This window comes from Drosophila innubila, assembly GCF_004354385.1.
Source record: "Drosophila innubila isolate TH190305 chromosome 3R unlocalized genomic scaffold, UK_Dinn_1.0 2_E_3R, whole genome shotgun sequence".
Classification (NCBI taxonomy): Eukaryota; Metazoa; Arthropoda; class Insecta; order Diptera; family Drosophilidae; genus Drosophila; species Drosophila innubila.
Window position 1 is genome coordinate 6,092,171 of NW_022995380.1, and position 27,706 is coordinate 6,119,876.

At 43.2% G+C, this 27,706-nt stretch overlaps 2 protein-coding genes across 2 annotated transcripts; both read right to left on the reverse strand.

Moving 5' to 3' along the window:
* On the reverse strand, positions 1–21,928 carry LOC117789893 (papilin). The gene is made up of 19 exons (XM_034629069.1): positions 21,512–21,928; positions 11,335–11,395; positions 11,089–11,267; positions 9,996–11,024; positions 9,637–9,940; positions 8,293–9,580; positions 5,758–8,244; positions 5,517–5,696; positions 5,099–5,269; positions 3,979–5,006; positions 3,740–3,923; positions 3,487–3,681; positions 3,237–3,407; positions 2,424–2,989; positions 2,209–2,359; positions 816–1,250; positions 558–716; positions 379–495; positions 1–317 (listed from the first exon to the last, which is right to left on the reverse strand). Exons 1-19 carry the CDS (start codon positions 21,532–21,534, stop codon positions 154–156), a joined length of 8,892 nt encoding a protein of 2,963 aa, XP_034484960.1. The 5' UTR covers positions 21,535–21,928; the 3' UTR covers positions 1–153.
* A 1,814-nt stretch (positions 21,929–23,742) lies between these two features.
* LOC117791839 (translation initiation factor IF-2, mitochondrial) lies at positions 23,743–26,821 on the reverse strand. The gene is made up of 5 exons (XM_034631739.1): positions 26,587–26,821; positions 26,317–26,449; positions 25,672–26,240; positions 25,196–25,615; positions 23,743–25,135 (listed from the first exon to the last, which is right to left on the reverse strand). The coding sequence occupies exons 1-5, from the start codon at positions 26,689–26,691 to the stop codon at positions 24,302–24,304; spliced, it is 2,061 nt and encodes a 686-aa protein (XP_034487630.1). The 5' UTR covers positions 26,692–26,821; the 3' UTR covers positions 23,743–24,301.
* Between the last annotated feature and the right edge of the window lie 885 nt (positions 26,822–27,706).

The window sequence follows — 27,706 nt, forward strand, 5'->3', positions numbered from 1 at the left end:
TTGTTGATCTGTTGGCTTTGAAATTAGTGGTTTTTTGGTCTCTCTGCTGGCTTGTGAAATTGTTCATCTGTTTTTCCTGGTTTAAACTCAATTCAATGCAGAAGTCGAACAAAAATGCTAGGCTTGATAGCTTGGTAGTTTGGTATTATGGAATTAAAGCGCATTGGGATGAGGCTGCGCAATCTGGCCAGCCAATGTGCAGGACCTACAACAGAACTTGGCATAGTAGTGGTTAACGCAGTACTTTCCCTCAACGATCAGCTTGCAGTTGGCAAAGAACGGACTATCGACGCACTCGGGAGATACCGGTATGACAGCTGTCAAAAGATGAGCCAGAATTTTAGTTAAATATGAGAGATATATTGATTATACACTTACATTCGATGGTAACCCTCTCCTGGCTGGTATGATAGCTGAAAGTATTACGGGCCATGCATCCATAATCACCTGAATCCGCGGTGGTAACATCGCTTATGACCAAACGATGAGGTTCGGCTGTGAAAAAGGAAGTCACCAATCAGATAATAGATTTGAGAGAGAAAAGATTAAGCCCTTACATGTGATTTGAACACGCTCGTTGTTGTACAGAGGTATATTATCCTTGGTCCAGGTTACATTTGGTGCCGGATAACCCTGCACGGAGCATGCAATTGCAATTGTGGAGCCGGAAGTGTAACTATTCTGCGGATCCAGGCCGATCACGGCTTGAGCATTGACTGTTGGAGAATTCACGTATTAATTGCAGTTTTTTACTATTTATTAGTCAACAGACACAAATCAAACTATTTCGTAAAAAATCATGCAAGAATACTTACTTCTTGGGGTCTGAGGAGGAGGGACATAGACCGGTCGTGATGGCCTATAGGGATAGCTGGGTCTTTGGGTGACCGGTGCCGTTGCTGGGTCAATAATAAACTGCAAGTAATTTGCATCCTCATTGGTAAGGGCGCGGGCAGGACCCACCGCCTTGAGGGTAACATGCAACGAGACGGGGCGTCCTTCATTGTAGGCCTCGCAATTGTACAAACCCAGATCCGACAGCTGTATCGAGTGGAAGTACAGCGAGTAATCACGATTCATCTGCCAGCGACCCTCAACGCCCATTCCCAACCGTCGATTGTTGCGCCACCAATCAACATGAGGCGCCGGATAACCACCAGCCGGACAACGTATCAACGCTGGGCGGTTCAGTTGCACAATTTGTGTGGCATTCTTATCCCCATAGATATAGGCGGGCATATTTCGATGTTCTATTAACATCAACATCAACATCAACATGAACACCAACACCAAATCAACATGCAATAGGGTTAAAAGCAAGCAACATTCACAATTGCGTAAACAAAATCAGTTAGTTTAAATGCCAACACCAATTAATTAAGTAAGAAGCTAAAAATTATTTCGTCTTCCATAAACTGAAGTTCCAAGAGCTGCTGCAAATTTTTCATGTATGTACTTAAGTAGATATAAACACTATTTAGAAAATTAAATATATTTTATATTATAGGCTATTTCCACGACCACTCACATTTGCCACATTTGCTCACATTTGAATGTGGGACATTTTTGGCTTCCCACGACCAAATGTGAAACTGTTAAGACATTTGCCATTCACGCCAACAAATCAACTGTTCTGTTTCTGTGCAAAAATTATAAAAAGCTGACATTTACAACATTTCAATATTTATTTTGATATTAAAATTGGCGCACATTTAATGCCTACCATTTTTATTGAAGAAAATAGCTGGTTAAGGTGATAACTGTTTTTTTCACGAGTTTATCGATAAGCATTAGATAAAAAAAAATACTGAAATTCGCCAGGGTGAATGGGAAAAAATCTTAACATTCATTATGAATGAGCCAAAATGATCTTTCGGATTTTGTACTGAAATGAAGTGAACATTCGGGCCGAATGATGAAAATGGCGTCGAATGTGCCAAATGTGCTGTCGTGGAAATAGGTTATAATAGCCACCTTATGAATACTTAGGTTAAATTCACCCATAAAATTTTGTAAATTTCAATTAGATCGTTAATCAGATAGAAGAGTTGTGACTTTCTTGTTCACATAGTAATACGTAATTTTAAAAGACTCTTCCTTAGCTGTATTACAATCAAATTTAGATTTCTAACGAATGGAAATACCTAATTACAGACATTTTTGAATTTGCAGAACTTTGGTAAGTAGAAGAATTTCTAGCACACGCACCTGTCACTTTCAGAGCAACCTCTCGACGCACAGGCTCGCCGAGTCCGTTACTGGCCACGCAGACATAGGTTCCGTCATCCGTCTGACGCACTTGAACAATGGTCAGATCTCCGTTGGAGGTGAGTACATAGCGACCTTGATTGGTATCGATCTGACAGAAGCGAATATTATAAGTATATAACATTTGAATACTATCAAAAGTTCTGGTTACTTACCAACACATTATTCGTTGACCACGTTATATTGGGGGGCGGGCTTCCGGCTGCGAAGCAGCGGAGTACTGCAATGCCTCCAATCGAGGTCTGCACGTCGAGTTCCTGGGGCCGCTTGGGTTCAAGGCTTGCCTTGACATCGCCTGGATAGATTACAGTGGGAGCGGGAGTATTGGGTCGTCGAGTAGGACGAGCTGGACGCACGCAGAGATGTCCACAGCCAGCGCTGCAGCATTTGTTATCTCCACGACAGTCGGCATCGGTGTAGCATTCCCGGGCACAGTTGCTGGCATTAGCCTGCAGTTGTGGGCAGACACCAGGCTTGTTTATATCGCGACAGACGGGCACAAACTGATCACCTGTGTCGGACACATCCATGGCACATTGTTGGGTGTCGGGGCAAGAGTGACCCTCGCAAGGATTATCGCAGATGCATTGCTCGCACTCTGGTTGAGATTGAGCGGCCTCTCGTCGCACTCCATAGGGACAGCGCAGATCGCGGCATTCGTTCTCGTAGCTCTCGCAGCGATTGGTTGGGATTTCGTTAACCACCTTATTGTTGACAGGTTCTGTGAATAGTTAAAGGTAAAGTCAGGCTTGGCACTCAAAGAAGCATTTCCTAGTCTACGAAGCCACGTGCAGATCTAAATCTAATGAGAGTGCATAAATTACTACTAAAGAATGCAAAGTCTACTCTTAATCTAGCAAGCAGTTGAAGAGTGAGCAAGGTGCAAGTTTAAGTGCCTTGAAGTGGGTATTGAAATGGGTGCAGAGTGCTCATGTGCTGAATTCAAGTGTCAGTCTTGGCAGTCTTACTTCCACATTGATTTGTACATGCATCAAATGAACGGAAATTGTTCTGATTGCCAAAGCAACCCGAGTAGATAAAGGAGACGCAGGTACCACGGTCATCATCGTAGTACCAACGACGTTCCTGGTTCGCGGCCCCGTTGCACCGACCGATGATCACCGGAAGCCGGCAGATATCTACTTACATCGTGACAAAATCAAAACAGAGATAGAATTAAATAAAAACGCCTTTCTTAACTTCCTCAAAAACTGTTACCTTTGGTCGTACCCGATGATGGCTCACGACCAGCCAGACAAACCGTTTCACACTCATAGAGGTCATTGAACCTGTTGCCAGTGCCATCGCAACCACCGAATGTGAAGGGCTCACAGGTTTGACTATCGCGATTGTAGTAGTAACGGGTCTGCCATTGTGTGCAGGGTCCCGTCGTCACCGGCTCATTGCAAACGTCTAACACAGCATATTAATACAACTGGAACGCGATTTAAGTAATTTCATTTCAACTTACCAACTCCCTTAAACTCGCCGCATTGCCGTTCACACTGATCGCGAGTCTCAAACCGATTGCCGTTACCACCGCAGCCGCTGTAGCTGAAGGCGGTACAGGCCATTCTGTCGTTGTCGTAGAACCAAGCCGTAGTGTAGTTATCGCACTCCCCGGCCTCTGGACGTTGTTCGCAAACGGAGTAAGTCTGAAAGAAATGAACCAGGTTATACGGATTTCGAGTCGATCGCTGAATAGCTTACTGGAACTATTACTTCTGGTTCTGGTTCTGGATCTAGATCTGGCTGAGGCAGACAATAGTCCATGCAAAGTTTCTTCGACACAAAGTTATTACGATTTCCGCGACAACCGGTGAACTCGAATTCGTGACAGGCTCCAGTGCGTCCATCGAAATACCAGCGACGAGAGATGTCATTACAACGACCTGGTACGGGGGGCAGGGAGCAAGTATCAAGCACCGGATGGCAGTCATTCTGGCACTGCTCCTCGCTAGCAAAGTTATTCTCGTTGCCACCGCAACCAGAATAGACAAACTCATCGCAAAGACCTTCCTGCTGGTTATAATACCAGCGTGTAATGTTTTCGTTGCAGTTTCCGGCATCCAAAGGCCTGGAACACTTGGCCGTTTCGTCTTCAAGTCGTGTCTCCTCTTCTACGCTTGGAACGCAACGCGCCGAGCAATCTTGTTCAGACTCGAAGCGATTTTCGTTACCGCCGCAGCCACCATAATAGAACTGCTGGCATTGACCCGAAGTTGCGTTGTAGTTCCACTTGAGCACATATTGGTCACAATCGCCAACAGCAGCCGGCTGATCGCACAGGTTTCCGGCAGGCTGTGGTTGGGGCTCAGGTTTGGTCTGCGGCTGGGGCTCGGGTTGTCGTGGCGGCTCCTGTCTTCCACAGCGTTGCAGACAATCCGACTCGGTCTCGAAGCGATTGGCATTGCCGCCGCAGCCGCCATAATAGAACTGACGACAGGCACCACGTGTTTTATCAAAGCTCCACTTGAGCGTATAGTCGTCACAATCTCCACGTTCCTCGGGCTCATCACAGACATCCACTTTGCTCGGGGCTGGTGGGGGAGTAGGGGGCTCCGGTTTCTTCTCGCATCGAGCCAAGCAAGCCTCCTCGCTGGCAAATCGATTCCCATTACCTCCACAGCCGCCATAGTAGAACTGACGACAGGTAGCTTCCTTGGTGTCGTAGTACCAGGCAAATGCATAGTTGGCGCAATCGCCGACCTCGGCGGGAAGATCGCACGTATCCTTGACTAAGATAGTGATACAGTGTTAACTGGGCTTACTCTATTGGGCTGTGGACTTGCGCACATCGAAAGCAGACGCAACAACATTTAAGGCTTACCAACTTGCCGGGGACAATGAGTCTCGCATGATTCCAATGTGGGGAAACTGTTCTTGTTGCCACCGCAACCCGTGTAGTAGAAGGGCAAGCAACGCTTCTCTGTTTCCGAGAAATGCCACCTGGCATGCTTTTCACTGCAATCACCAGTTTGTTTAGGCAGGGAGCATTGCTCTGGGAGTGGGACACGAGTGTGTGACATGCAGGAGTTGGGGATGAAGGATATTGCAAGCAACAAACAATCATGCAAAAACATAAGCCAAGCAAAGTAAAGGAAAATTTAAGAAATTATACCATAAACCAGAATAAAGTAAAGTATATAAAACTAAAATTCAAGCTTAAATGAAGCCCATTCCAAAACATTGATAAAAAGAGCCAAGTTACCCATTTAAGCAACACACAAATGAATTAAATCTCAAACCTTTAAGCACTCCTGGTTGGCGACAACTGTAACTACAGGCATGTTCCGTGGGATAGTTGTTCTTGTTGCCCTTGCAGCCTCCATATCTGAAGGGATGGCAGACATCGGTGTTGTTATCATAGTACCATCGCTCATAGTTGCCATTGCAAGGTCCGCTGTCCTCCGGTTGCTCACAGGGTGCTATTGGGGAAATTGACACATTAAATACGAAGAGAACATCTATGTTTTACTTATTACTTACGCAGGCTTTCGCTGATCGCACACTTGCTCTGGCACTGCTCGAGACTGTCAAAGCGATTGTTGGTTCCATAGCATCCTCCGTATTGGAACTCTTCGCATCGATTGCGATCGGTATCAAAGTACCACTTCTTGGAGAAGGCTGTACAGGGACCAGCGCTCTTGGGAAGAAGGCATACATGTTGACCTTCGTATTCCTGGCATGAATCCTTACATTCAGCCTCGGTCTCAAATCGGTTGCCATTGCCTCCACAGCCACCATACCAGAATCTTGCGCAGCCTCCATAGGATGTGTCAAAGTAATACTTGACGCTAAAGTTGCCGCAAGTGCCTGTCTCCTTGGGAAGACCGCAAGCCTTCTGTGGAGGCTCTTGCACATTCTCGCAACCGCCGAACTTCTCATCCTGAGCCTTGGTAACACCATCTGGGCAACAGCCATACTGAGTCTCCACGCAGGTGCAACCCTCGAAGTTGGGTCCCTGAGCAGGAGTCTTACCGTCTTCGCAGCATTTAAACTCTGTCTGCATACAGTGACAGCCCTGGTTATGTGGTCCCTTGGCAAAGGACAGGCCATCTGGGCAGCAACCAAACTGCATTGTTTCGCAAGGGCAGCCCTCAAATTTGGGTCCCCGAGCAGAGGTGATTTTATCGGGACAGCAACCATGTTGTGTGGTCTCACATGTACATCCTTCCTCTTGAGGTCCACGAGCGGACGTCTTCTGGTCAGGACAGCAACCATACGGGGAGGAACTACATTCGCAACCCTCGAAGTTCTCTCCATAAGCAGGTCGAATGTTATCGGGACAGCAACCATAAGCTGTATTAATACAGCAACCCTCTCCTCCAGGACCGTGAGCAGGCGTCTCATTGTCTGGGCAGCAACCGAAGGGTTCGGAAGTGCAGGCAGCACATCCTTGACCATTGGGACCGGCTGCAGGTGTACGACGATCTGGGCAACAACCATGCTCTGATTTATCACAACCCTGGCGAACTTCTGGCTCGCCGCAGCCTGCAAAGTTTTCACCCTTGGCAGGTGTCTTTCCATCTGGACAGCACGAAAATTCGGTGAAGGAGCAGGACGTGACGGCGGTGTCTGCCTCTGTTGATAGTGAAGTATCACCAGAGCCAGAACCATCGAACTCAGTGGTTGATTCACTTGTTGATTCATCAGTTGTAGTTGTTGGAGGCAGTGTTGTTGGCTCTGGGCATCCCTCATTATCTTCACCCTCTGCTGCAGTATATTTGTCTGGACAACAGCCGAAGAGTGTCTCAGCACATTCAGATTTTGGACAGCCCATGTTGTTCTTGCCTTCGGCTGGAGAAACTCCATCTGAACAGCATCCGAATTCGGTTTCAGCACAAGTTTTCGCAATGGGGCAACCCTCATCGAATGGTCCCTTGGCTGTCGATTTTCCATCGGGACAGCAACCGAATTCTGACTTCTCGCAGTTCTTCTTCTTCGGCTTACATTTACGAAGCTTTCCTTTGTTAGGGGTAAGCGTTGTCTCCCAGGTATGAGGAGTGCTAGAGTCGGTGTCAGAAGAGCTCCAAATGTCACTGGTAGTACCTTCTTCGGTGGACAGCGAGCTACCTGTTGATCCTTCCGACGATGATTCTGAGGTCGGTCCACTTTCGGTTGTCTCAGTAGTAGCTCCACTTTCTGTAGTTGAGGAAACATCAGAAACAGATGACGTAACATCGGTAGATCCTGTGATGTCAGAAGAGTCGATGGAAGAATCAGATCCAGTTGATTTGGTAGAGTCGGTTGAACTTGCAGACTCTGTTGTTTCAGAGACATCGGTGGAACTGGAACTGCCGGTAGACACGGAGATATCAGTAGAGCTGGAGCTAGCATCCACAGTGCTACTTTCAAGAGAAGAATCGGTGCTTGCACCCTCCGTACTAGTTTCTGTTGAATCAGAGCCTTGTACTTTAGTAGACTCTGTTGATTCAGAAGACTTAGTCGCGTCACTAGAGGCATCGGTCGAGCTTTCAGTCTCGTCAGTGCAATCATCAGGACATCCAGTAGTTGAATCATCGGTAGATCCATCGGACGATCCAATAGTTGAGCTCTCAGTCGAACCATCTGATGACCCATCAGTCGAACTATCAGAGGATCCATCAGTTGAACCTGTGGTGCCATCCGTAGATAAATCAGCAGAGCTGGTTCTTTCGGTGCTGCCTGCGATATCGGTCGATTCAGTGATGCCAGATGTTGTATCGGAAGACTCGCTCGATGCATTAGTGGTTCCGTCACTAGTGATGCTAGTTGATTCTGATGAGCTCTCTGTTGAAGATGAAGCCAGCGAACTTGTCGGTTCGGTTGTTTCTGTTGAAATTTCAGGAGTTGTTTCCGTTGATGTTGAGATTGTCGTATCTGTAGATACTGATGATTCCGTGCTAGAACTTTCAGTAGAAACTGATGCGGATGTTGTACTAGAATCAGTCGAATCTGAAGAAACCGTGGTACTAGACACCAAAGATGTTGTGTCTGAGGATCCACTTGAGGAACCATCAGTAGAACTCGAAGCATCAGAGCTTGAGGCATCTGTTGAGCTTCCTGCAACTGTTGTACCGGTGGCATCTGTTGAGCCTGAGCCATTTGTTGAGCTAAAGGATTCTGTAGAGCTTGACGCTTCTGTTGAGCCTGAAACATCTGTTGATACTGAGCCATCTGTTGATCCTGATACAACAGTTGAGCCTGATACATCAGTTGAGCTGGATGCGCCTGTCGAGCCAGACACATCTGTAGAGCTTGAGGCCTCTGTTGAGCTCGAGTCCTCAGTAGAACCTGACACATCTGATGAGCTTGATGCATCTGTCGATTGGGAAACATCTGTAGAGCCTGACGCATCTGTGGAGCCTGAGACATCCGTTGAGCCGCTTGAAACTTCGCTAGAAGTATCTATAGATGATGCGGATACGGTAGATGAGGATAAGTCTGATTCAGTGGTATCGGAAGTCTTTTCAGTTGATAGGCTTGTGACGTCCGAGGTTGATTTGTCTGTTGAACTAGATTCATCAGTAAAGTCATCTCCGCTACCTTCAGTTGAAATGGGGCTATCTGAAGTAGATTCGGAGCCTGAGCCTTCGACTGTGCTTTCAGTTGTGTCAGAAGAATCTCCTGAAGACGTGTATGGACTATCACTCAACATTAGATCGTCATTGGTAATTGAAGTCATCGTGTCTGTCGCATCATCTAAGTCAACCACCTCGGTGGCTTTCGTTTCATCTGTGGTCATAAATGATGAACTGACCAAATCAAACTCATCATCTGGCTCACAGTCCGCATCACCTTCCTCAATGGGCTTATCAGTATTACTGACAGGCAGCAATTCATCCTTAGTGCAAGGTTGTGTATTACATTTTTCCGAAATCGATTCAACCTTGGACCCATCGCAGTTGAGGGACTTGGTGCCATTTGATAAGCATAAGACCTCACGAGTTCGCTCTCCTCCACCACATGGCTTGCTACAATGCCCGAACGGTCCAGTGAACCATTGTCCAGGACATTCCTTTTCCTCGCCCTCGCAGTCCTGCTGTGACTCAGGTTTCGTATCTGCAGCGCACTTGGAGCTATCCACTGTAGTAACACTCTTGCCGTCAAAGACTCCGCACATGACGATACGGGACTGAACGCCCTTTCCACAAGACGCTGAGCACTTGCTCCATTCGGATGTAAACCATTGAGACTCACACTTCGACGATGTGCACGATCTGGACAACTCAGGAGCCTTTGCTCCACAGAACTTCTCTGGATAGACCTTTCCATCCTTGGAGCCGCAAATCGCAGTCCGAGTTTCAGTATTCTGGCCGCAGGCTTCACACTAATAGCAAAATGGGTTAAGCTTTCGAATGTAAATTATATCTCTAAATTACTTACACCACTCCACTGAGATACGATCCAATCTACGCCCTCACAAGGTGCCAAAAGACAAGTCCTTTCGACCTCAGGCTTATCCTCCACACAATCCTCGTCGGGCAGAACGCGCTTGCGACCATTCTCTTTGATGAAGCATGTCACCTTCCTGGTCTCCTTACCCTCTCCACACAACTTGTCGCAAGGCTTCCAGGGATCGGAATGATATTTAGGACAGTTCTTGACATCACGATTACACTCCTGAACTGTCGCTGGCTTGTTTCCAACTTCCTTAAGACAAACGGCATCATCTTCAGCAGTGTGAACTCTACAAAATTAGATATTAGTATCTGACACTCTTTGATATATAAAGGTCAATTTACCCATCAGAGGAAATGCGTTCACAAGTAATGGTACGATTTTGGAAACCATCTGATCCACAACCCTTGGAGCACTTATTCCATTCACCCTCGACCCAGTGTGGAGCACATGGCTCAACACCGCAGACCTGAGTCTCATCTGGCTTTGACTGAGCATCGCAAAGAGTCTGATCGACCTCTTGCAAGTTGATGCGATTGTGGCAGGTAACCTGACGGGACTGAGTGCCGCCTCCGCAGGTGGCGCTGCAAGGTCCAAACTCCCGATGCGTCCACGTATGAGCATCAGGCTGTTTGCGGCTCAGTGATTCCGGAATGCTGTATTCATAGTCAACGCTCACATTCTTGTCCTGCACCAACATAACAATGTAGATGTTCTCGGAAATGGGACCACTGGATGTCAGCTGATCGGGAGCCGCAAATCCCATAGGCTTGCGTTCATAATTCCACCAGGCGCCCGCAAAGAATATGGGACGGGGAAAATCGATGCGCCAGTTGCCGTTGACATAGTAATGTCCTGTCTGATTGCGACAGGCCAGATAGTTGTTCGATGGTGCTGATTCCTGAATGCGAATGTTCGTGGCTCCTTCGGGGATGAGCAGAAGATCGTTGTAGCCAGGAGCAAGATCACTAGAGACGTAGGTGTTTTGAAGGGTCTTGCAGGTGCTACCATTTCCACCGCACTTTCGGCATTTATCCTCCTTGGCATTGCTGCCCAGCATCATATCGCAGCCAACGGGCATGCACTGTCCATTCACACAGACGTCCAAACTCTTGTCATTACACCGTGTGCCATCCACAACCTTCTCTTTATGGCGGTAGTAGAAGCGTTCGCCCTTTGGCATGCAGTTAAGCTCGCAGGGATTTGCCGCATTTGTGTAGGGCACCCACTCATGGAGGACACCATCAAATTCGGTGTCGTCGAAGCGGGAGCACTGCTGCGACCTAAAGTCCGGCTCCTCCTCTGGACAGTCCTGAGTGTTACAGGAATAGTAACGACGACTGCCACCAGTGCACATAGCTTCGCCATTGTAGCTGGGTTGCAAAGGATTTGACACATTGTATTAGTGGTAGAGGGACTACAGCTATCAATACTCACTCTCTACGCAGACATTCGCGTGTCTGATAGGACACACCGCCTCCACAGGTGCGAGAGCAAGCGGAGTTGGAACTCCAATCCGTCCACTCATTAGGATCATTACCCTCGCCTCCGGGTGTCACGGAGCTTTCGGGCAAATATAAATTCGCTCCATACTGTCTTTTTGCACGTAGTCCAGGCTAGTAAGAGTCCAGGCAGAGTCATAGTTATAGTATTTAAACAGGATTGGAAAAAGAATATACTTACGAATCTACTTTGTGAGTTCTGTATGCCAATTAGGACAATGAATGCTACCAAGGCAGTTGAGCTGTAAGAAAGTGTAGCAAAAATTTAATTAAAATGTTGTAAATAAAAGCATCTCTTAGCTCTCATAATTCACACGGACTGTCATTCATTAAACTCATGGGGCACACGTGTTGACTTGTTGCAAATATTTGTTGACTTTGCCGCATGCTTCGTCGGCCATACAGACTCATTAAACGTCCAACAGCCGGACGCGAGTAGAGGGACGGGACTCAGACACTTGTCAACGACTTTCTCAAAGAGGCATGCCACATCCAGCAAAAGGTGTACAAATAAACTTTTCTAGGGCTTCACAACAACAATGGCAACATGAACTTGTTTTTTTTCTTCCTCTCTGTGGTCAAAGCAAACAAACATTGAACTTGTTTTTGCATTGCCCAGCGGAGTGGGAGCTCAATGAAACTTGGTCAAGTCAAATTTTGCAATTGCTCTTTGCAAGGAATTTTTATTGTGCGCCGCCGCGTTGGTCATAAATATGCAGTGCCACATAAACAAGACATAATTTAGCAGCGCTTCCTGCCGATTTGCCAAAAAGAAGAAATGAGAAGAAGGAGAAGAACAAGCAAATAATAAGTACCCGCCAGCAGAGAATATATGATTATGCCGCAGACAAGGCGACGCCGCAGTCGGAGCCGCAGCCACCACCAGAGCCGAGGACAAGTTGCGTGAATATGTCAAAAGCGTTCAATGTTGCAGGCAACTCCTCTCCGCTCCTCCGTATCCCTGCCACAACTCTAATGCTCTGCTCAATGTTGGTGGCTTGCCAATTTAATTTTTGATGCTGCGTGCAAGGAGCCTGCGTTTTGTTACACTTGGACGCCTTCGACTGACTTCGACTGACTTTGCCTTGGACTGCAGGGCACAGCAGGGTGTTCTGCTTATGACAGGGCCAGGAGGCACGCCAAGTGTGCCCATAATTTTTATGCTTCTGTGTTGGCATTTTAATGCAATTTGAGCGCATTTCCCTTTTGAAACCAATGCCAGGACACCTATTGCTTTGGCAAGTGTGCTATGACAGCGCCAGAACACCGACAACACCAACAATAACAACAATAACAACAATAGCAACAACAAAGACAACACCAAGGCACACATTTCACAGTCCATTGAGCCGGAGCTGCCTTGAGCTCAAGGCGGCGTCGCTCAGACGCCTTCTTAGCCATTGCGTCACGCAAACAGGATACGCCAGCAGGACTCGCACCCATACTCAGACCAATCCGAGTCCAATGCGGACCAGGCGACAACAACGACGCGCTATTAATTGGGTAGTTCAAGAAAATATGCTGAGGTTGCACAAACCGCGACCAGTTCGTGATTTCATTTTTTTTTTTTATTTGCGGCTACTGCTGATTACGCAAAAATCTGCACCACGTGAAACATTTCCGAATAATGCTAAAAATATATGTATATGTATATAGACACATATATATGTACTCTATGCGTGTCACAGTCAGTAGTTGACACATATGGCGGATGCCACGTGACACAAACATAAACAGTTGCCGCAATCGTCAAATTATTCAGATGAGCTGGATGACACAACAACAAACACCACCACCGTCTCCACCACACCATGTCAAACAAACAGCGGAAATGCTAAATGTTCAGATGAAACTTGACAACAAAACCACAACATCAGATAATGCACATGGTCAGGTTAATATGCTTACCAAAGCAGACGCAATGAATCGCCATTGTTCTGGCCCCAATTGGATTATAGTCGTCAATCTGGGACAGCCCACTGCACTAATGGCCAAGATCAAGGCACCCCAACTTTCCACACGCGGTGTGGTTCAATTAACAGGGCCAGTTAAACCGAAAAGAAAGGATTTCATTTAAACAATCAAACAATGGACTCCATTGTTCAAGGTCCGCTTCAGTTACAACTCTGCCAGACAATGGGAAAAGAGAGTTGCTTTGGTCAAACATGTAAACATATTGTAAGTTAGGAACGCCTTTACATATATTCACAAAATAATACAAATAAATTGTGAAGATTTTATAGAAATCCATTCAATGTATTCAATTGTAAAATGCATTTAGTATTGAACATACAATTATAGATAGTCATTCATCCGAATCTAATCAAGGTTCATATTCTTGTATTTTAATTTCCGTCTGAGTAAAACATAAAATACAAATAAATTTAAATCTTCTAACTATAGTAAATTTACAAAATTATTAAAAAATGTAAGACTAAAAATAAATGCAAGGTAAATGTGCATAAAATATATTAATTGTATTTGCGTTTAAATATTTATCCCAAAATAAAGAAAAAAGATACTCAAAAACGGTTATAACTTTATTTTTTGATTGATAACTATTGGAACACCCTTATTACACTCAGGATCTGAAAAATTTAATTAAAAATAAAATACTTGCAACACTAAATAAAGACTAGAGAATATCTTCAGATAATATTTTATTTCATTTAAATTAAATTTAAAATATATTCAGTTTAGTATATATCTTATTTCTTGACTCTTGATTAGAGACATCATTCAACAACTGACAATGTTAATGCATGTTTTACATAAGTAAATACATATATATATGTATTTCAAGTTTTGGAAACTGGGTCGCAATATTTTTCGAGAGGGGGAAGGGGATGTTTGTTCAAATTTACTTCACATCCTATGGATGCTCTGGCACTTGTATTCAGAATCCCAGGCAAGTGGCAACAAGTGCAGCTTGTTGTTGCAATGGCCATCATAAATAACGCGTCTGCTAATGAGGCGCAACAACAGCAACCACAACAACCACATCAAGCACAACAACAACGATAACAACAATAACAAGAGCACTTACTCGACAAGTGCCTGCACTTAGCCACTAAAACTCAAGACCAAAAACAAATTACATTTAAATTCTATGTTAAACAAAACTCAAAACTAACAGAAATAAGTATGTGGCAAGTTGAAGGAAATTTAAACAAAGCTAAAACCTGTAAAAAGCAATATAAATCGAGGGCAGAATCCACACCTGAATATAGAAGGCAGATAAATTGAAGGCGGTTGATTTGTTTACGTTAACACATGACTCATCGCCGAGGTCGTGGCAAGCAAACGCCCCCACTTAGGCCAACAAGATGGAGGGGCAAAAAGGGGGCAACTCTTCGCGCAGTTTCCCATGCCACTTGATTAACCCAAAGTAGTTGCCGCAGTTGGGGCCACAGGGTCAGGCAGGCAGTGCCGCCTGTTCTATTTAAAAGTACAAGAATGCACTGAGAGCAAATCGAAAAGTGCGGCATGCAACATTCGTGCGTACCATGCAGATGCCACAGCGGCAACAGTTGAAACCCTAGGCATATTTTGCAGCTCCGGGGCCTTTGATGAAGATGGAATGTCCCTTTCCCCTAGTTGCCAGCTGCAATCATTTGACCCCAGCTGCCCCTCCACTTTCAATGTTGATGTTGATTGAAAAATATGTTGGTATTTCTTATTTGGTTCAATGGAATTGCAACTGATTTCATTGCAACAAATTGAAACGCAGTTACCAGAGTTGACCCTCAGTGGGGATCTATCTACATAGAGACATATACGAGTATGTATGCCGCAAACGCTTACTTCATCAAATCGTTACCTTGTAGCACAGTGTAGTTTAATCAGCCTCATTAGACTGCGGCTGCATTCAAGGCAGTATTGCTGATGTGCCCCCAAAGCATCTTTCAGCAATTATATGCAGCCCTTGTCTTAGCCTCATTAGTTGAAAGGATACGTTGCCATTTTACATGTTGCACGCACACACAAGCACAAGTGTGTGTGTGTGTGTGTGTGTGTGTGTGTGTGTGTGTAAGTGTGCGTGTGTGTGGAGACGTGCAAATACAATTACATAGTCATACAATTATCGCAAGACAAACACAGACTAATGCGAAACGCCAAATTGTGGCTGAGGTGTGGCAAGGTAAATGCTGCCGCTGTCGTTGCCGCTGTGGCTGTGGCTGTGACTGCGACTGCCACTGATGCTGAGGATGACTCTATGAGGATGCATCGACAACGACATTTGTTGCAAACGGATGTAAATGTTTGCATTGCTGAAATTTTAATTGCATTTACATAAAGCAACGCACACAGAAAACTCAATTCGGACTAAACTCAGCCTGAATGTCATTTTGACTGCCAGCCAGGCACTTGCCTCGCCATGGATATCCATGCAATTATCAATTTCAAAATTAATTAAACTTAATTGAGTAGTGAAAATAATAAACATTATAATGCAGACACAGACTCATTTCTTTATTGAACTATCCACCTACAGAACAGGGTTATGCTATAGTCAAGATTATGCTTGTATGACTCACTGTGTGCCACGAACAAAATTGCAGCTTTTTGGGGCTAAAAGGCACTTTAGCAACAGCAGCAGCAACAGCAGCAGCAGCAGCAGCAAAAGCAGCAACAACAAAGTTTGCATAAATGCCTAATGAAATATTTGTCACGCATTTGAGCCAACGAGCAAAGCAAATGAGCAAACAGAATGCACAGTTAAGCAGAGTCGAAGATTGACAATAAGAAACAGGCAGAGACAGAGCGAGAGGGCATAATCGCTTAGACAGAGAGAGCAATAGAGTCGAAGACGACTGCATTTCACTTCAGAGCGAACTGCAACAACTTACTGACCCATAAATTTCACTGCTTGACAGTTGGGCCGAGAGCGAGCCAAATGTTTGACTTGGCAATAACAACAAACACTTGTAAACAAAATTTTATGGCAAATGTTTCATCGGAGAAGCGACCACTTGAAATGCAATATGCGCGACTCAGTCGCCACAGCAGCATTGGAGTGCATGGAGTACAGCTAATTAGAGGCATCATAATGCCCTCAACGCCTTTCTCGCTCCCTCCCCAACACTCCCTCGCACACCAAGCTCAGCTTCAGTCTCAGTCTCAGTCTCACTCTCAGTCTAAGCTATAGGCAAACATTGGCAAATTTCTATTTGCTCAACTCATTTGGTACAAGATTGCAACAAGCTCAGACGAGTGTCTTCAAGTTGTACGAATATGAGTACAAACACTCATTCGAGTACTACTCTGGCCGCACTCATAACTAATAGCAAAGAATTCATAAACTTTTGCTTTCCGAACTTTGTACTCAGTCTCTAAAATAAACAGTGAATACTGAAAATAGATTCACAGGATGCTCTATGCTCTGGCATATTTCACCACCTAATTACCTGCAGAATTTTTATAGATATTTACATTACTTTTTAGCTAATAAATTAGATACTTAGCATTAATAAAGAAACACACTAAAAAATGTGTTGAATTATTCAAGTTATGCCTTCTTTCTGAGCAATTTATGTTCGTTTTATACTCTTTAAAGCCTTGTACAAATAAACAGATGTAAAAAATCAGCAAAAAAAAATGCATCTGCCATCGAAAATGTTGCATTATTTGTTTTATTATTTATAATTCAACTTCAAAGTACCATTGCAAATATTTGCAGAACTTTACGTTACATAAATGTTGGCAAATTTTAAAATCTCTAAATACCTCATAAAGTTGAAACAAAATAAACACATTTGAGTAAAGGGAATATGCAACCTATTGTTGAAAGTTTCTACTAGAAAGAGGTAATGCAAATATTTGCTTTGAGATATTTTTTTTCGGATTATCGCACTAATGAGTAACAGTTAGAGCAAAGGATGTTTTTAAGAATATATGAAATGAATACATCATACCCATACGAAAAACAAATATTTAAAACTGGCAATACATTTTTGTTATATTTTATATATCACATAGTTTGCCGAATATGTTTAGTCAATTTATTTAGATATAATTGATATTGCCATAACTCTTAGGAATTCGATAATTGTTTGCGAAACTTCACATGCTCTAATGTGTATTTTGCAGCTAAATTTGAGCGATCATCAATCTTATTCCTTTGGTACATCTGAAAAGATTGCATAACTATTGCCTCTATTAAAGTTTTCTAACGCATCTATATAAAGCTTATATATTTTGATATTGCCATCACGTACAAGATGTTAAATTTGTGTCTCAAATTCTTTATCCTTGAGATCGTGACGCACAACAGTTGCTATTATTTACAGTAATGGCATTTTAAGATAAAATGCGAATTGTACCCAATTTTAACTAACGGATGGTCTAACTGACGGGCGAAATGTAGAACAGACATTGATTTATAACGTAATTATCAGGCAGAATTTGAATTCTTATTCTTAGCGCTGACGGCAGCGAGTTTCTTCCCATTTTCTATTAACTGTTGCAATGCCAGGTGGAGGATGAAGCCGTCGACGTGTACTACCAGAATATAGTGTTGTAACGTTGCAAGAAGCTGATGCAGTTGCATTCTCATAATGTCGTAAAGTTCTTTTATCCCTTTTCGATTTCAATTTGGGCATTATTTTGCTCCTGTTCTGTCATCGGTATGCAAGTCACGACTGCAACATTCACCAACAACAACAGCAGCAGCAACAAAATCAGCAGCAGCAGCAGCAACATGCGGCAAGCAGCAATCAACTTGCGTCTTTAGCCGGCAGTCAAAACATTTTTATGGTTTTTGGTTCGTCTGCTCTCTGTTTCACTTGTTGCTCTCTGTAGTTGTTGCTGCTGTTGTTGATGCTGAACAGCTTTTTAGGCAGAATTTACTGCTGCTGCATGTGACGCATCTCGTTGACCCCGTCCCCCTCTCTGACCGCCTTTCTTTCTCTCTCTCTCTCTCACTGTCACTCGTTTACTTTGCAGAAATTTTGGATATTTCTGCCGTCAAGCAATTTTTTGTTTTTCATTTTTGGCTGTTTTTCTTGGTGGTTTTGCGGCTTGTTTCAGCCTCTGCAATTTGGCGACGCCGCGCCGTATTTTGTGCGTTTTGTTTTGGGGCATCCTTTTTATCTTCCGCGTTGCTGCGTGCGTCGACCTTTTGCTCGAATGCCTGGGCCCGACTATCGATATAATTATGTACATACGGGCACAGATACAGATACATATAAGTTGTGCCGTTTTTAGACGAAATATTAACATATTTGCAGCAGGGAGTCAGCGTTTGATTTAGCGCGGGACTTTGGAATAATTAAACGCGTCGACGTCGGCAGCCTTTGTTAATTAAGCATAATGCATAAAGTCATGGGAACAAGATCTGCAGATCTTTTGCCTCAGAATTATATGATCATTAACTGCCACTGACACTAGGGGGGACGTTAAGCACACATGTTGCAGCATGCAGCATGCAGCATGCAGCATGGCCGCCATGAACTTGGTTTGTAATTGAGCCATGAAAGGATAGCCGAGGCAGCTGTAACTTCAACAACAAGGAGACTCGTTTGTCTAAGCCTTTAATTCGACTTGCATTTAATTTGCTGCTCATTTGCCGCATCATTCGATATTCACATTAAATCCATTTAGCTCAACTGCAATGCGCATCATCAAATTTCAAGGAAAATCTCTGCCACATTTGAGGCACATTTCCGGCGTATTTTTCGCAGCTGAATCAAAGGCAAATGGTAATCCCCTTGGAGCACCTACAACATTAGATCAGCGTTTATTTAAACTATTTATTTCTGGCGATTAAGTCTCAATTATGCAAGCGGAGTGTTTATGTTTGCCTCGTGCCTCTTGTGTGCATGACTTTGCCGCTTCTTGGGGCAACTTGGCAACATTGTGTGCGTGTATCATTTTCATGGCATCAATTTGGGGAATTTATTGTTTATACTTAGTTAAACGCACACAAACACTTAATAAACAATTTAGCCAATATTCATGCTGTTTTTTGTTGTAGTTATCGTTGTTGCTGCAATTGTTGCTAGTGGAAATTTAGTACTTTTCGCCGGAAAATTATAGCCAAAACATAACAAACACTCTGCAGAGACTCATATGAATATAAAATCGAAGAGATATCAGTATCTGTATTGTGTAAGACTTTATTTTTGGCAATTAACTTGAACTACATAAATTCCGATTCGGCTATGAATAATCGAAACGGATTGTGTACATATATCAAAATATTGACTTAAATTAGAGTTAAGCTTTCTGTTGATTGTTTTTTTGACGCTGATCTTCAAATCATTAAAAATTGAGTCAAGTTCAAAGACGTTACGAGTCACAAAGTTTCGCTTTGTGTAATGACAGCAAGTGTTATGGCCAACTTAATGGCCACACAAAGCAAAAACACACAAACTCATGCAACAAGTGCCCTAAAATGTTTAGTTTGTACTATTAAACCAGAGACGTAATTGTTAAGAGACACTGTCTATTGACCCGGCCCAAAGCTGTTGCTCCCTTATAGCCTTAAAAGTTGAAAAACTACAAAAAATTTTTCAAAAAAACTTGAATAGATTGTGAAATTTCCTAATACTTTCATAGCCAGAATTTCTCAAGAATACTAGATATATCTATAGTTTTTTGGGGAATATTTTAAATATATATTCCCGCGAATTTTGATTCAATCTGTAATCATCAGACACGTGTCGTTAGACGGGTCATATGTTGGCCACATTCTGACGCAATTCCGCAGAACAAAGCGGGCCCAAAAGCCAAACAACACCAACAAGAGCGACAACGGCCTCGGTGGCTGCATCTGCTGCTGCTGCCGTTGACAATGAGGAAAACTGATTTTCCTATATTTTTGTATTTTTTTTTTTTTTCAAGTGGCAAAGGCAGTTTTTCGCAAAAACTTTAAAATACTTGACGAATGGATGCGCTAACTGGCAGTTGGTCAGAGTCTGGTGGAGGGAACAAGTTTCGAGTGTTTAATAGGCATTTGTGTGTCGGCCACCGCGTCGGCAGCTTTATGACTTTGGCCAAAAATAAAACTCACACAGTGCTGCGGTCATCTGCCAACTGGCAAATGCCAGCGCTTTAGATCATACAAAAGATATGTCCAGTCTGGTGTCTGGTGCGTGAGAGCAACTGCCTCAGCTTCATCAAGATCTATCAGCGGCAGCAGAGCATCTGAGTCGCTGTCAACTTTGAACTGCTTGCCTGTTTCACTTCAATACCAAAGTTTTCCATGTTTTTTTTTTTTAATCTTTACCTTGTGCTGATGCTTTTTGTTTTTGGGGTAGCACTTCAAAGCACACGCACTTCACCTACGCCGGGCACCCAATTTAGACGCAACTCTTGGGGATAAATATTTACATTTCAATACGAAATTTTGATTTGATTTTTGTGTTCGCACACACACACACCCCTACACACACAAACACATAATACAGGCATATTTCTAAAGCTAACAAAAGCAGCGGTAAAACAAAACGGCTGTCGATACAGGTAACATCCAACAGGCAACGGATTTACTTTTGGCCAATAGCCAGTGGACAGGGGAGTACATTTTTTAACCGGAAATTTCAATATGGGTCAGCATTCCCAATATGCAATATTTTAAAATGAAGACATTCCTTTAATATTAGTTAGTTGGAATACTTGACTGCCTTTATAGCTCCTGCATAAAAAACTGTGCTATACACGTAATTAAACGAAAATTGTGGCTGAGTTTCTAACATAAAAGTTTGCTCTTCTTTTATGACTCGCATAATTGTTTAGATTGCAGCTGTGGAAATTCCTGGAAGCTGTTAAAATAAAGAGACCATAGACTATATAGAAAATCTCTTAAAGTGATTTGTCATCTAATTATTTTATAAAATACTTTTTCAAGCTTGTGTGTTTGCACTTTATAAAAAAGCATCTGCTTAATAGCTGACAGCAATCAGGACAAACAGGATGCTTTGGAAATTGTTGGAAAAATGTTGCAATTTTCATTAACAAACTTCAATTAAGTGGGCAATGTAATTTGGCATGCAAACAGAATGTTGGCCAGGATAATAGCAGTCGCGCAGTGTCAATACCGGAGCGCCTGTTGCTCAGTCAGCACGTACACAGGACATACTCCCTCACACACACACACACACACAGAGAGAGAGAGAGAGAGAGAGAGACATGTGAGCGGTAGCAGGACATTCAGTGGATGCAGTCAGCCAACCAGCCAGGCAGGAGTCAAGTCAAGTGTTTGCACATGTAGTTCAAATGAAATTAAAATTCGCATTCACACTGTAATTTGTGGGCCACACAAAAGGAATCAATTTCATGCCAAACACGATAGTGGTGCTCATGGTGCTGCTGGATGTCAATTGTATCTGTGGGATACATATTTGTCAGATGCTTACCGCAACCGCCTCGATAAATCCATTTCGCTGCTGATTTGTATTAATCGACAGCGTTTGGCTCTCCACTTGACAAACTTCTTGGACAAATAACACAAATGCGTATACTATATATGTATATATTTTTATTTATATGTATGTATGTTTATATGGAAGTCCACTTGAAATGTATCTCACTTGAGTTTTAATTATTTTTGCACAGTTATCACAATGAAATCGAACATTTGTACGCACTTGCGCTTGCGCATTGCCAACAAGGACACGTTTAAGGGGGAGGAATAGGAGGAGGACAATTCACTAGACTTTATCGGTGTCCTCGATATCCTTCTCGCTACACGATCACAATCACAATCACGATCACACCACACCCGCAGGGTTAGAGCGCACGCCACCAACTGATCTGTACGAGACACGATCGCTCTAATTCTGCTCCAGCACCACAAGGCCTCGTTTCTGCCTCTGCTTCTGCCTCTGCCTCAGTCGCTGTTGCTGCTGCTGTCGACGATCGCTGTCGGCGTCAAAGCATTTGTGGCGATAGTGACTTTGTGCTTCCGTTTGCCTTTTGTGTGTTCTCTCCCTCTAATCAGCGAACAACTGGATAAAGGGTTTAGGCAGTTACTCTTTGAATATGAGATATTCCAAAATTCGAGTGGTTTTAAATAAATTGAAACAGTCGCGATCACTGACGATGCAATTGATCCTTTTCAACCGGCTTCTCACAGCCCACACAGAAGACTGACTTCGATGCGCTTCTTGTAAACAGGGTTTCACTCTCTATCTCCAACTGGTTCTCTACCTCTCTTTCTCTTTCTCACTCTCTTTGTCTTTCTCAGCAACTTTGCAAGTGATCTTCATGCGTTGCACGCGTGTGAAGATCGCGATGTATGCGTGGTGTTGAAAATATCTGACAGTTGAGGATTCAAAGTCGCTCACATGTTGAAATTGAAATTAAAGTTGCAGTCAAGATCATTTAACGACCCTAATGAGCGGATACTGATGAACACATGTCGACAGCATTACAGAAGCGAGGGTCCTTTGTCGATCCTTATCCATAATATACACATCTACATTCATATACATGTACATCGCTCATTTCGGCTTAATTGCTGCCAACACATGTGAATGTTTACTTTGATTTTGCATTTTTTAACAAGCCAGACAAATTTAGACACAGGGCAGGACACATGATATGCATATGCAACTGCATCTCCATTAAATGCTGTGGGATGTTGCAGACAAATTCATTCAACAATTTCACCAGCGACATTGCCGGACATATCGAAATACATTGTATCTGTTACTATTAATTGTACGAGTTCATTCATAAATTACTAATTTTTTAATATCTTAGTCATTTCGTCTGCTGAATATTTCCGCTTTCCTATTTTATTCAATTTCCGTGTCTCGAATCTCAACAACTGATATAGCATAATCTCCACGAGTAGTCCCTGTTTCCGTTGGTTTTATTTTTGGGGTTCTAAAAAATGCGCTACTGTTATCATCCGATACGGAACCACAAACTTAACGTATAGGTTTTTTTAAGCGTGCTTCATGCACACTGTCACAAAAACTATGTTACTTTTATGAAACAATAATTTCGACTATAACTTACCAACATATAGCAACAATTAAAAAAAGTGTTAAATCTCAAATTTAAAAATTCTTTTCCTTTTCATGCAATTTCTAATTTGTTGACTTATGTTTAGCTTAAATTGTGTGACTTAATAAATAATTTACTAGTTCCTTTATACAAGATTAGTCGCTTTGAAGTAAAGCTATTTTGTGTTGAGTACAACTTCGGAATTTATATTAATATTACGTTTGATATTCCTAAATTTAAATATATGGTATCTGTGATAATAACATAGAGATGTCTGTGGTTGACACAACAAAACTAAATCTAAGTGTGCTAATACTTAGTTTAAACTTTATAAAATGCTTAATAAAATATGAAGAAAATATTCTTTGATACACAAACTTTGACCACACAATACATTTCTACTCATTTATAGTTGAAAAGTTTAAGCGTATCCGAATTCAGTCAAATTTATTACATAATATTTAAAGTACATATTGTCTAGACTTTCGTACCAATGTTATATTTCAGATTGAGTTATATAAGCTCGTTATCCAATGCCTAAAAATAGAATAGGGTTTTATCAAGAGGGCCACAGGGAAAATTAGCTAATTCGAGCAAGTAAGCCGCAGTGCGAATAACAAAAAGCCGAGCAAAATTCAAGGCAAACATTTAATACAGAATTGCGATTATATTAAATAATATGTATAATATGCGATGTGGTTTAAATAAAAAGCATTCATTCATGAATGTTGACTGTAGAACTAAGCGCTAATTGGCCACCCTCAACGGAAATCGTTTATCAGAAAAGCAAGAAGAAAACGCTCTGGTCTGGTCTGGTCTGGTTAGATTCTCAGCCTATGCCTTGGTGTGGGTGAACTCCAATTAGGATTGCTTTGACCCATTTAGGCAGCTTCCGTCATGGCATGCACATGGACAGCCAGGGGCGCTCTCAGTCGCAGTCTGCGTCGCCGTCGTGGTTGTCGCAGCGGTTGCTAACGGCTTATCAGCGACAGTTTCGCTGCGGCAGCGACGTTATCCTAAGCACAAGGCATGTGGGTGAAGGGTGGCAGTAGCAGCAGTAAGATCAACAGGAAGTCGGATAATGGGATTCGGTTTATATACACAATATATAATACAAAACTATAGATATATGTAAAGCTGATAACAAAATAAGCGGCAAACAATAGAAAGTCTGCTCTCAAGCGGCAAAGTCACTAGAAACCAGGATCCCAATCCGTTTGCTGTGCTTCCATGTGCGTCGTATAGCATTGCAATGTGTCGCCCGCTTGTGGCAACACCTTCGTGTCCTTAAGCCGCAATCCACATTCCACATCTTTCTTAATCGAATCCACCTCGTTTTTCAAATGCCGCATCGACTCCAAGGCGCCATCGTAAATAATCTCTCCATCTCTGAGAAGCCGAAACCTTTGGCTTTTCTTGAGAACGCCTTTGGTGCAACGGCAGCCAGCGACAGGAATCTCCTTGCGTCCCTCATTGATGAAGAAGTGTTGCAGCACATTGGCTTCGCCAAGTTGCTCCTCGACCTCTACAGATGGCAGTTTGCTGCTGAGCTGCTCCTTTAGATCATCAATCAGATGATAAATGACATTGTAACTCTTCACAGTCACATCCCTGGCCAACTTTGGCTGTGGTGTTTCCACAGAAAACGCATAGATGATGGCATTAAAGGCCTTAGCCAGCTCAAGGTCACCTTCTGTGACATTGCCCACGCCATAATGCACAATGTCCAGGCGGCAGCGATCATTGCTATTGTAAGTTTCAAGTACATCCAGTAAGGCCTCCACAGATCCGTGCACATCACCCTTGATGATGACACTGACTCGGGGACAACCATCATTCGGATCAACCTGTTTAACCCTCTGACCTCCTCGCACTCTAAACCTTCCAGCCAGTCGGCGAGCCTCGCGCTCCGCTCGGTACTTGGCCTGATGCTCCTCCTCCTTTTTACGAATCTCATCGCTGCTCGATTCGATCTTCTCCTGCTGAGCCTGGTGCTCGCGATACTTCACAACAGCATGCGCCTTTTTCTGTAATAATAATAATAATATTAAAATAAACTGCATTCCCTGCTTTAAAGCACCTCTTACCTCCGATTCCACCTCCAGTATCAACTCACCGGCAAGTGGCAGCTCTCGCCAGCCGAGGATTTCCACTGGCGTACCTGGAGGAGCCTCTATCATCGGTTGACCATTGTGATCAAATAGTCCACGCACCTTGGCATGTGACAGGCCGCTCACCAAGATCGAACCCTTTCGCAACGTGCCGCGCGAGACAATAGCCGTGGATAGTTTGCCGCGTCGTGGATCCGTCTTGGACTCGACGACGATGCCCTCAACCAGTCCTGTGGGATCTGCTTTAAGGCCCATTAATGTAGCCTGAGTGCTGACAGCTTCAGCCAGCAGCTGCAAGTTGGTGCCCTTGAGAGCTGAAATTGGTATGACTTGGACATCGCCACCGTGCTCCTCCAGCGCCAAGCCCATTTGTGCCAATTCCCGTTTGCTTTTCTCCTAAAACATGAGACATGTTAGTGGATATTTTGTCAAAAAGAACTTAAGCGCCTTACAATATTTGCCTCGGGTTTGTCAATCTTGTTTAGCGCCACGATTATGGGCACCAGAGCCTCTTTGGCCAGTTGAATGACCTCGCGAGTTTGGGCCATGACGCCATCCTCGGCAGCCACCACAAGTACAATTATATCGGTTGCAACAGCTCCTCTAGCTCGCATTGCACTAAATGCCGCATGACCCGGCGTATCCAGGAAGGTAACTCTTTCTCCGCTCTCCAGAGTAACTGTGAAGGCGCCAATATGCTGGGTAATACCACCAGCTTCTCCAGCTGCAACATCGGCGCCACGCAGTGAATCCAGCAACGTGGTCTTGCCGTGATCCACATGACCCATCACAGTTACCACAGGCGGACGTTGCTTGAGCAGCTCCGCCGGAGCAGGCGGTCTGGGGGACACATCACGCTCCTTGTGCTCCTCCTCGGCAGCTATTTCAGGCGCGGCGATAACTCGTGTTTTTACGCCAAGTTTCTTTGCAATTTCCTGAATAATCTTAAGATCTTCCAGCTTGGCAGCAGCCTCAATGTTGTCTGCTCCGCGCACATAGAGCATAGCCTCCTGTACATCATCTAGCAGAGAGAGAGAGAGAGAGAGATAGCCAATGAAACGTTAAAATGTACTCTTACTTGTACTCTCTTAACTTACCCAAAGGTCGTTGCAACGTCTTCGCCAGCTGTGAGACGCTCATGTGTCTCCAAATGTCTATGGCGCTGTTTGCAGGCGCTACATTGTTTGGCTGCAACTTCTTGGGCGAATACTCTATAATTCTAGGGGATTTCTACTTAATTAGTCAGTGTGTTTCTTTCAAAATTTCATACATATATCTAAATTAAACAGCTTTATATGAAGTCGAATGCAGCATGGTTTGATGATTTGCTTGGCGTGCAACCTTGTGAATATTATTCTTGGTCTCACCTTCTCTTCTGCAGTTTTTCGCCGCTTCAATCTCGTAATGCCGGTGTAAAATTGCCGGTGCCGCAGAGTGCTGCCCAGTTGAAATATTCTATTCACTTTCAACATTTCGCATTAAACCGTTAATTCAGTTGCTTTTACATTTGTGGTTCATTGATTTCTTTTAAAAAATCACAATTATTGTGTAATTTACGTGAGTTGGAACAGCTGATTTCCAAATGTGGTTTCAGTACTGTCAACTTGTTTTAATAGTCATACCGCAACAAGAAACGGGCTGGCAGGCTTGGTGGCCAACTTAGCTATTTTATAGCTACTTTGGGCTATTTTCCAAATTCGTTTGCTAGAAATATTTAACAGCATTGGTGTGGAAACACTGTTTTGGCCCAAACTTTATAACCCGGTCCAAAGGCTGCCATTTTGGGTACAATGCCAAAAATGGTAGCTTAAAAATTGTATAGCTTTGTTAGATAATTTCTTAATTTTTAATATAGAAATTTGTAAATTCTCGCAGAGTTTTTGTTAGAATTTGCTGTATTTTTTTATATTTATTTTAAGATTAAATTCGAAACTTCTCTCCCCTTGTGGTGACGAACTTCAAGCCTTCATCAAAATGCTTACCTTTATTTTATCTAATTTCGAATTTTTAACTTTCATAATATAATTAATTTACTTAAAAGTTATTGCATTTTGAAATTTGTTTTACGTAAAATTTAAATTCTTATCGCAGCGCCATCTTGTGTCACATTTATCTTGTATGTTAACATAGTCAGAACACAAGCCTTTCAACTTTTGTTGGCGGTTAAGCGGATTAGCAAAGGCGCAAACCAAACCCGATTTAGTGGAGCCACCACACAGAAGTCAAAGCTTATGTAATGTGATTGTGTCTTGGCTAGAAGCTCACAAATGTTCAATTTGATTTAAGGCCGAGCGTAGTTGTCGACATGATAATTCCAATTAGAAAACAATCCAAATCTTGTTAGAAACTAAGCATTAACTTTATTATTAGTGTTTTCCAACAATTTTTGAGTTTCCTTTTTTAGACATAAGCATATAATTATGGAATTTAATTTTTTAAGTGGCTCGCGAAGCTGCTGCGTGTTTGTCAATCAATGCCAATCAAGGC

Coding starts and splice junctions, on each gene's coding strand:
- LOC117789893 (XM_034629069.1), bottom strand. CDS start 21,534: ATGGATTTATCGAGGCGGTTGCG. Junction 5,007..5,098: donor TCATTGTCCCCGGCAAGTTG/GTAAGCCTTAAA, acceptor TCACTATCTTAG/TCAAGGATACGTGCGATCTT. Junction 3,408..3,486: donor ATCATCGGGTACGACCAAAG/GTAACAGTTTTT, acceptor CGATGTAAGTAG/ATATCTGCCGGCTTCCGGTG.
- LOC117791839 (XM_034631739.1), bottom strand. CDS start 26,691: ATGTTGAAAGTGAATAGAATATTTCAACTGGGCAGCACTCTGCGGCAC. Junction 25,616..25,671: donor ACAAACCCGAGGCAAATATT/GTAAGGCGCTTA, acceptor CTCATGTTTTAG/GAGAAAAGCAAACGGGAATT. Junction 25,136..25,195: donor TACTGGAGGTGGAATCGGAG/GTAAGAGGTGCT, acceptor TTATTATTACAG/AAAAAGGCGCATGCTGTTGT.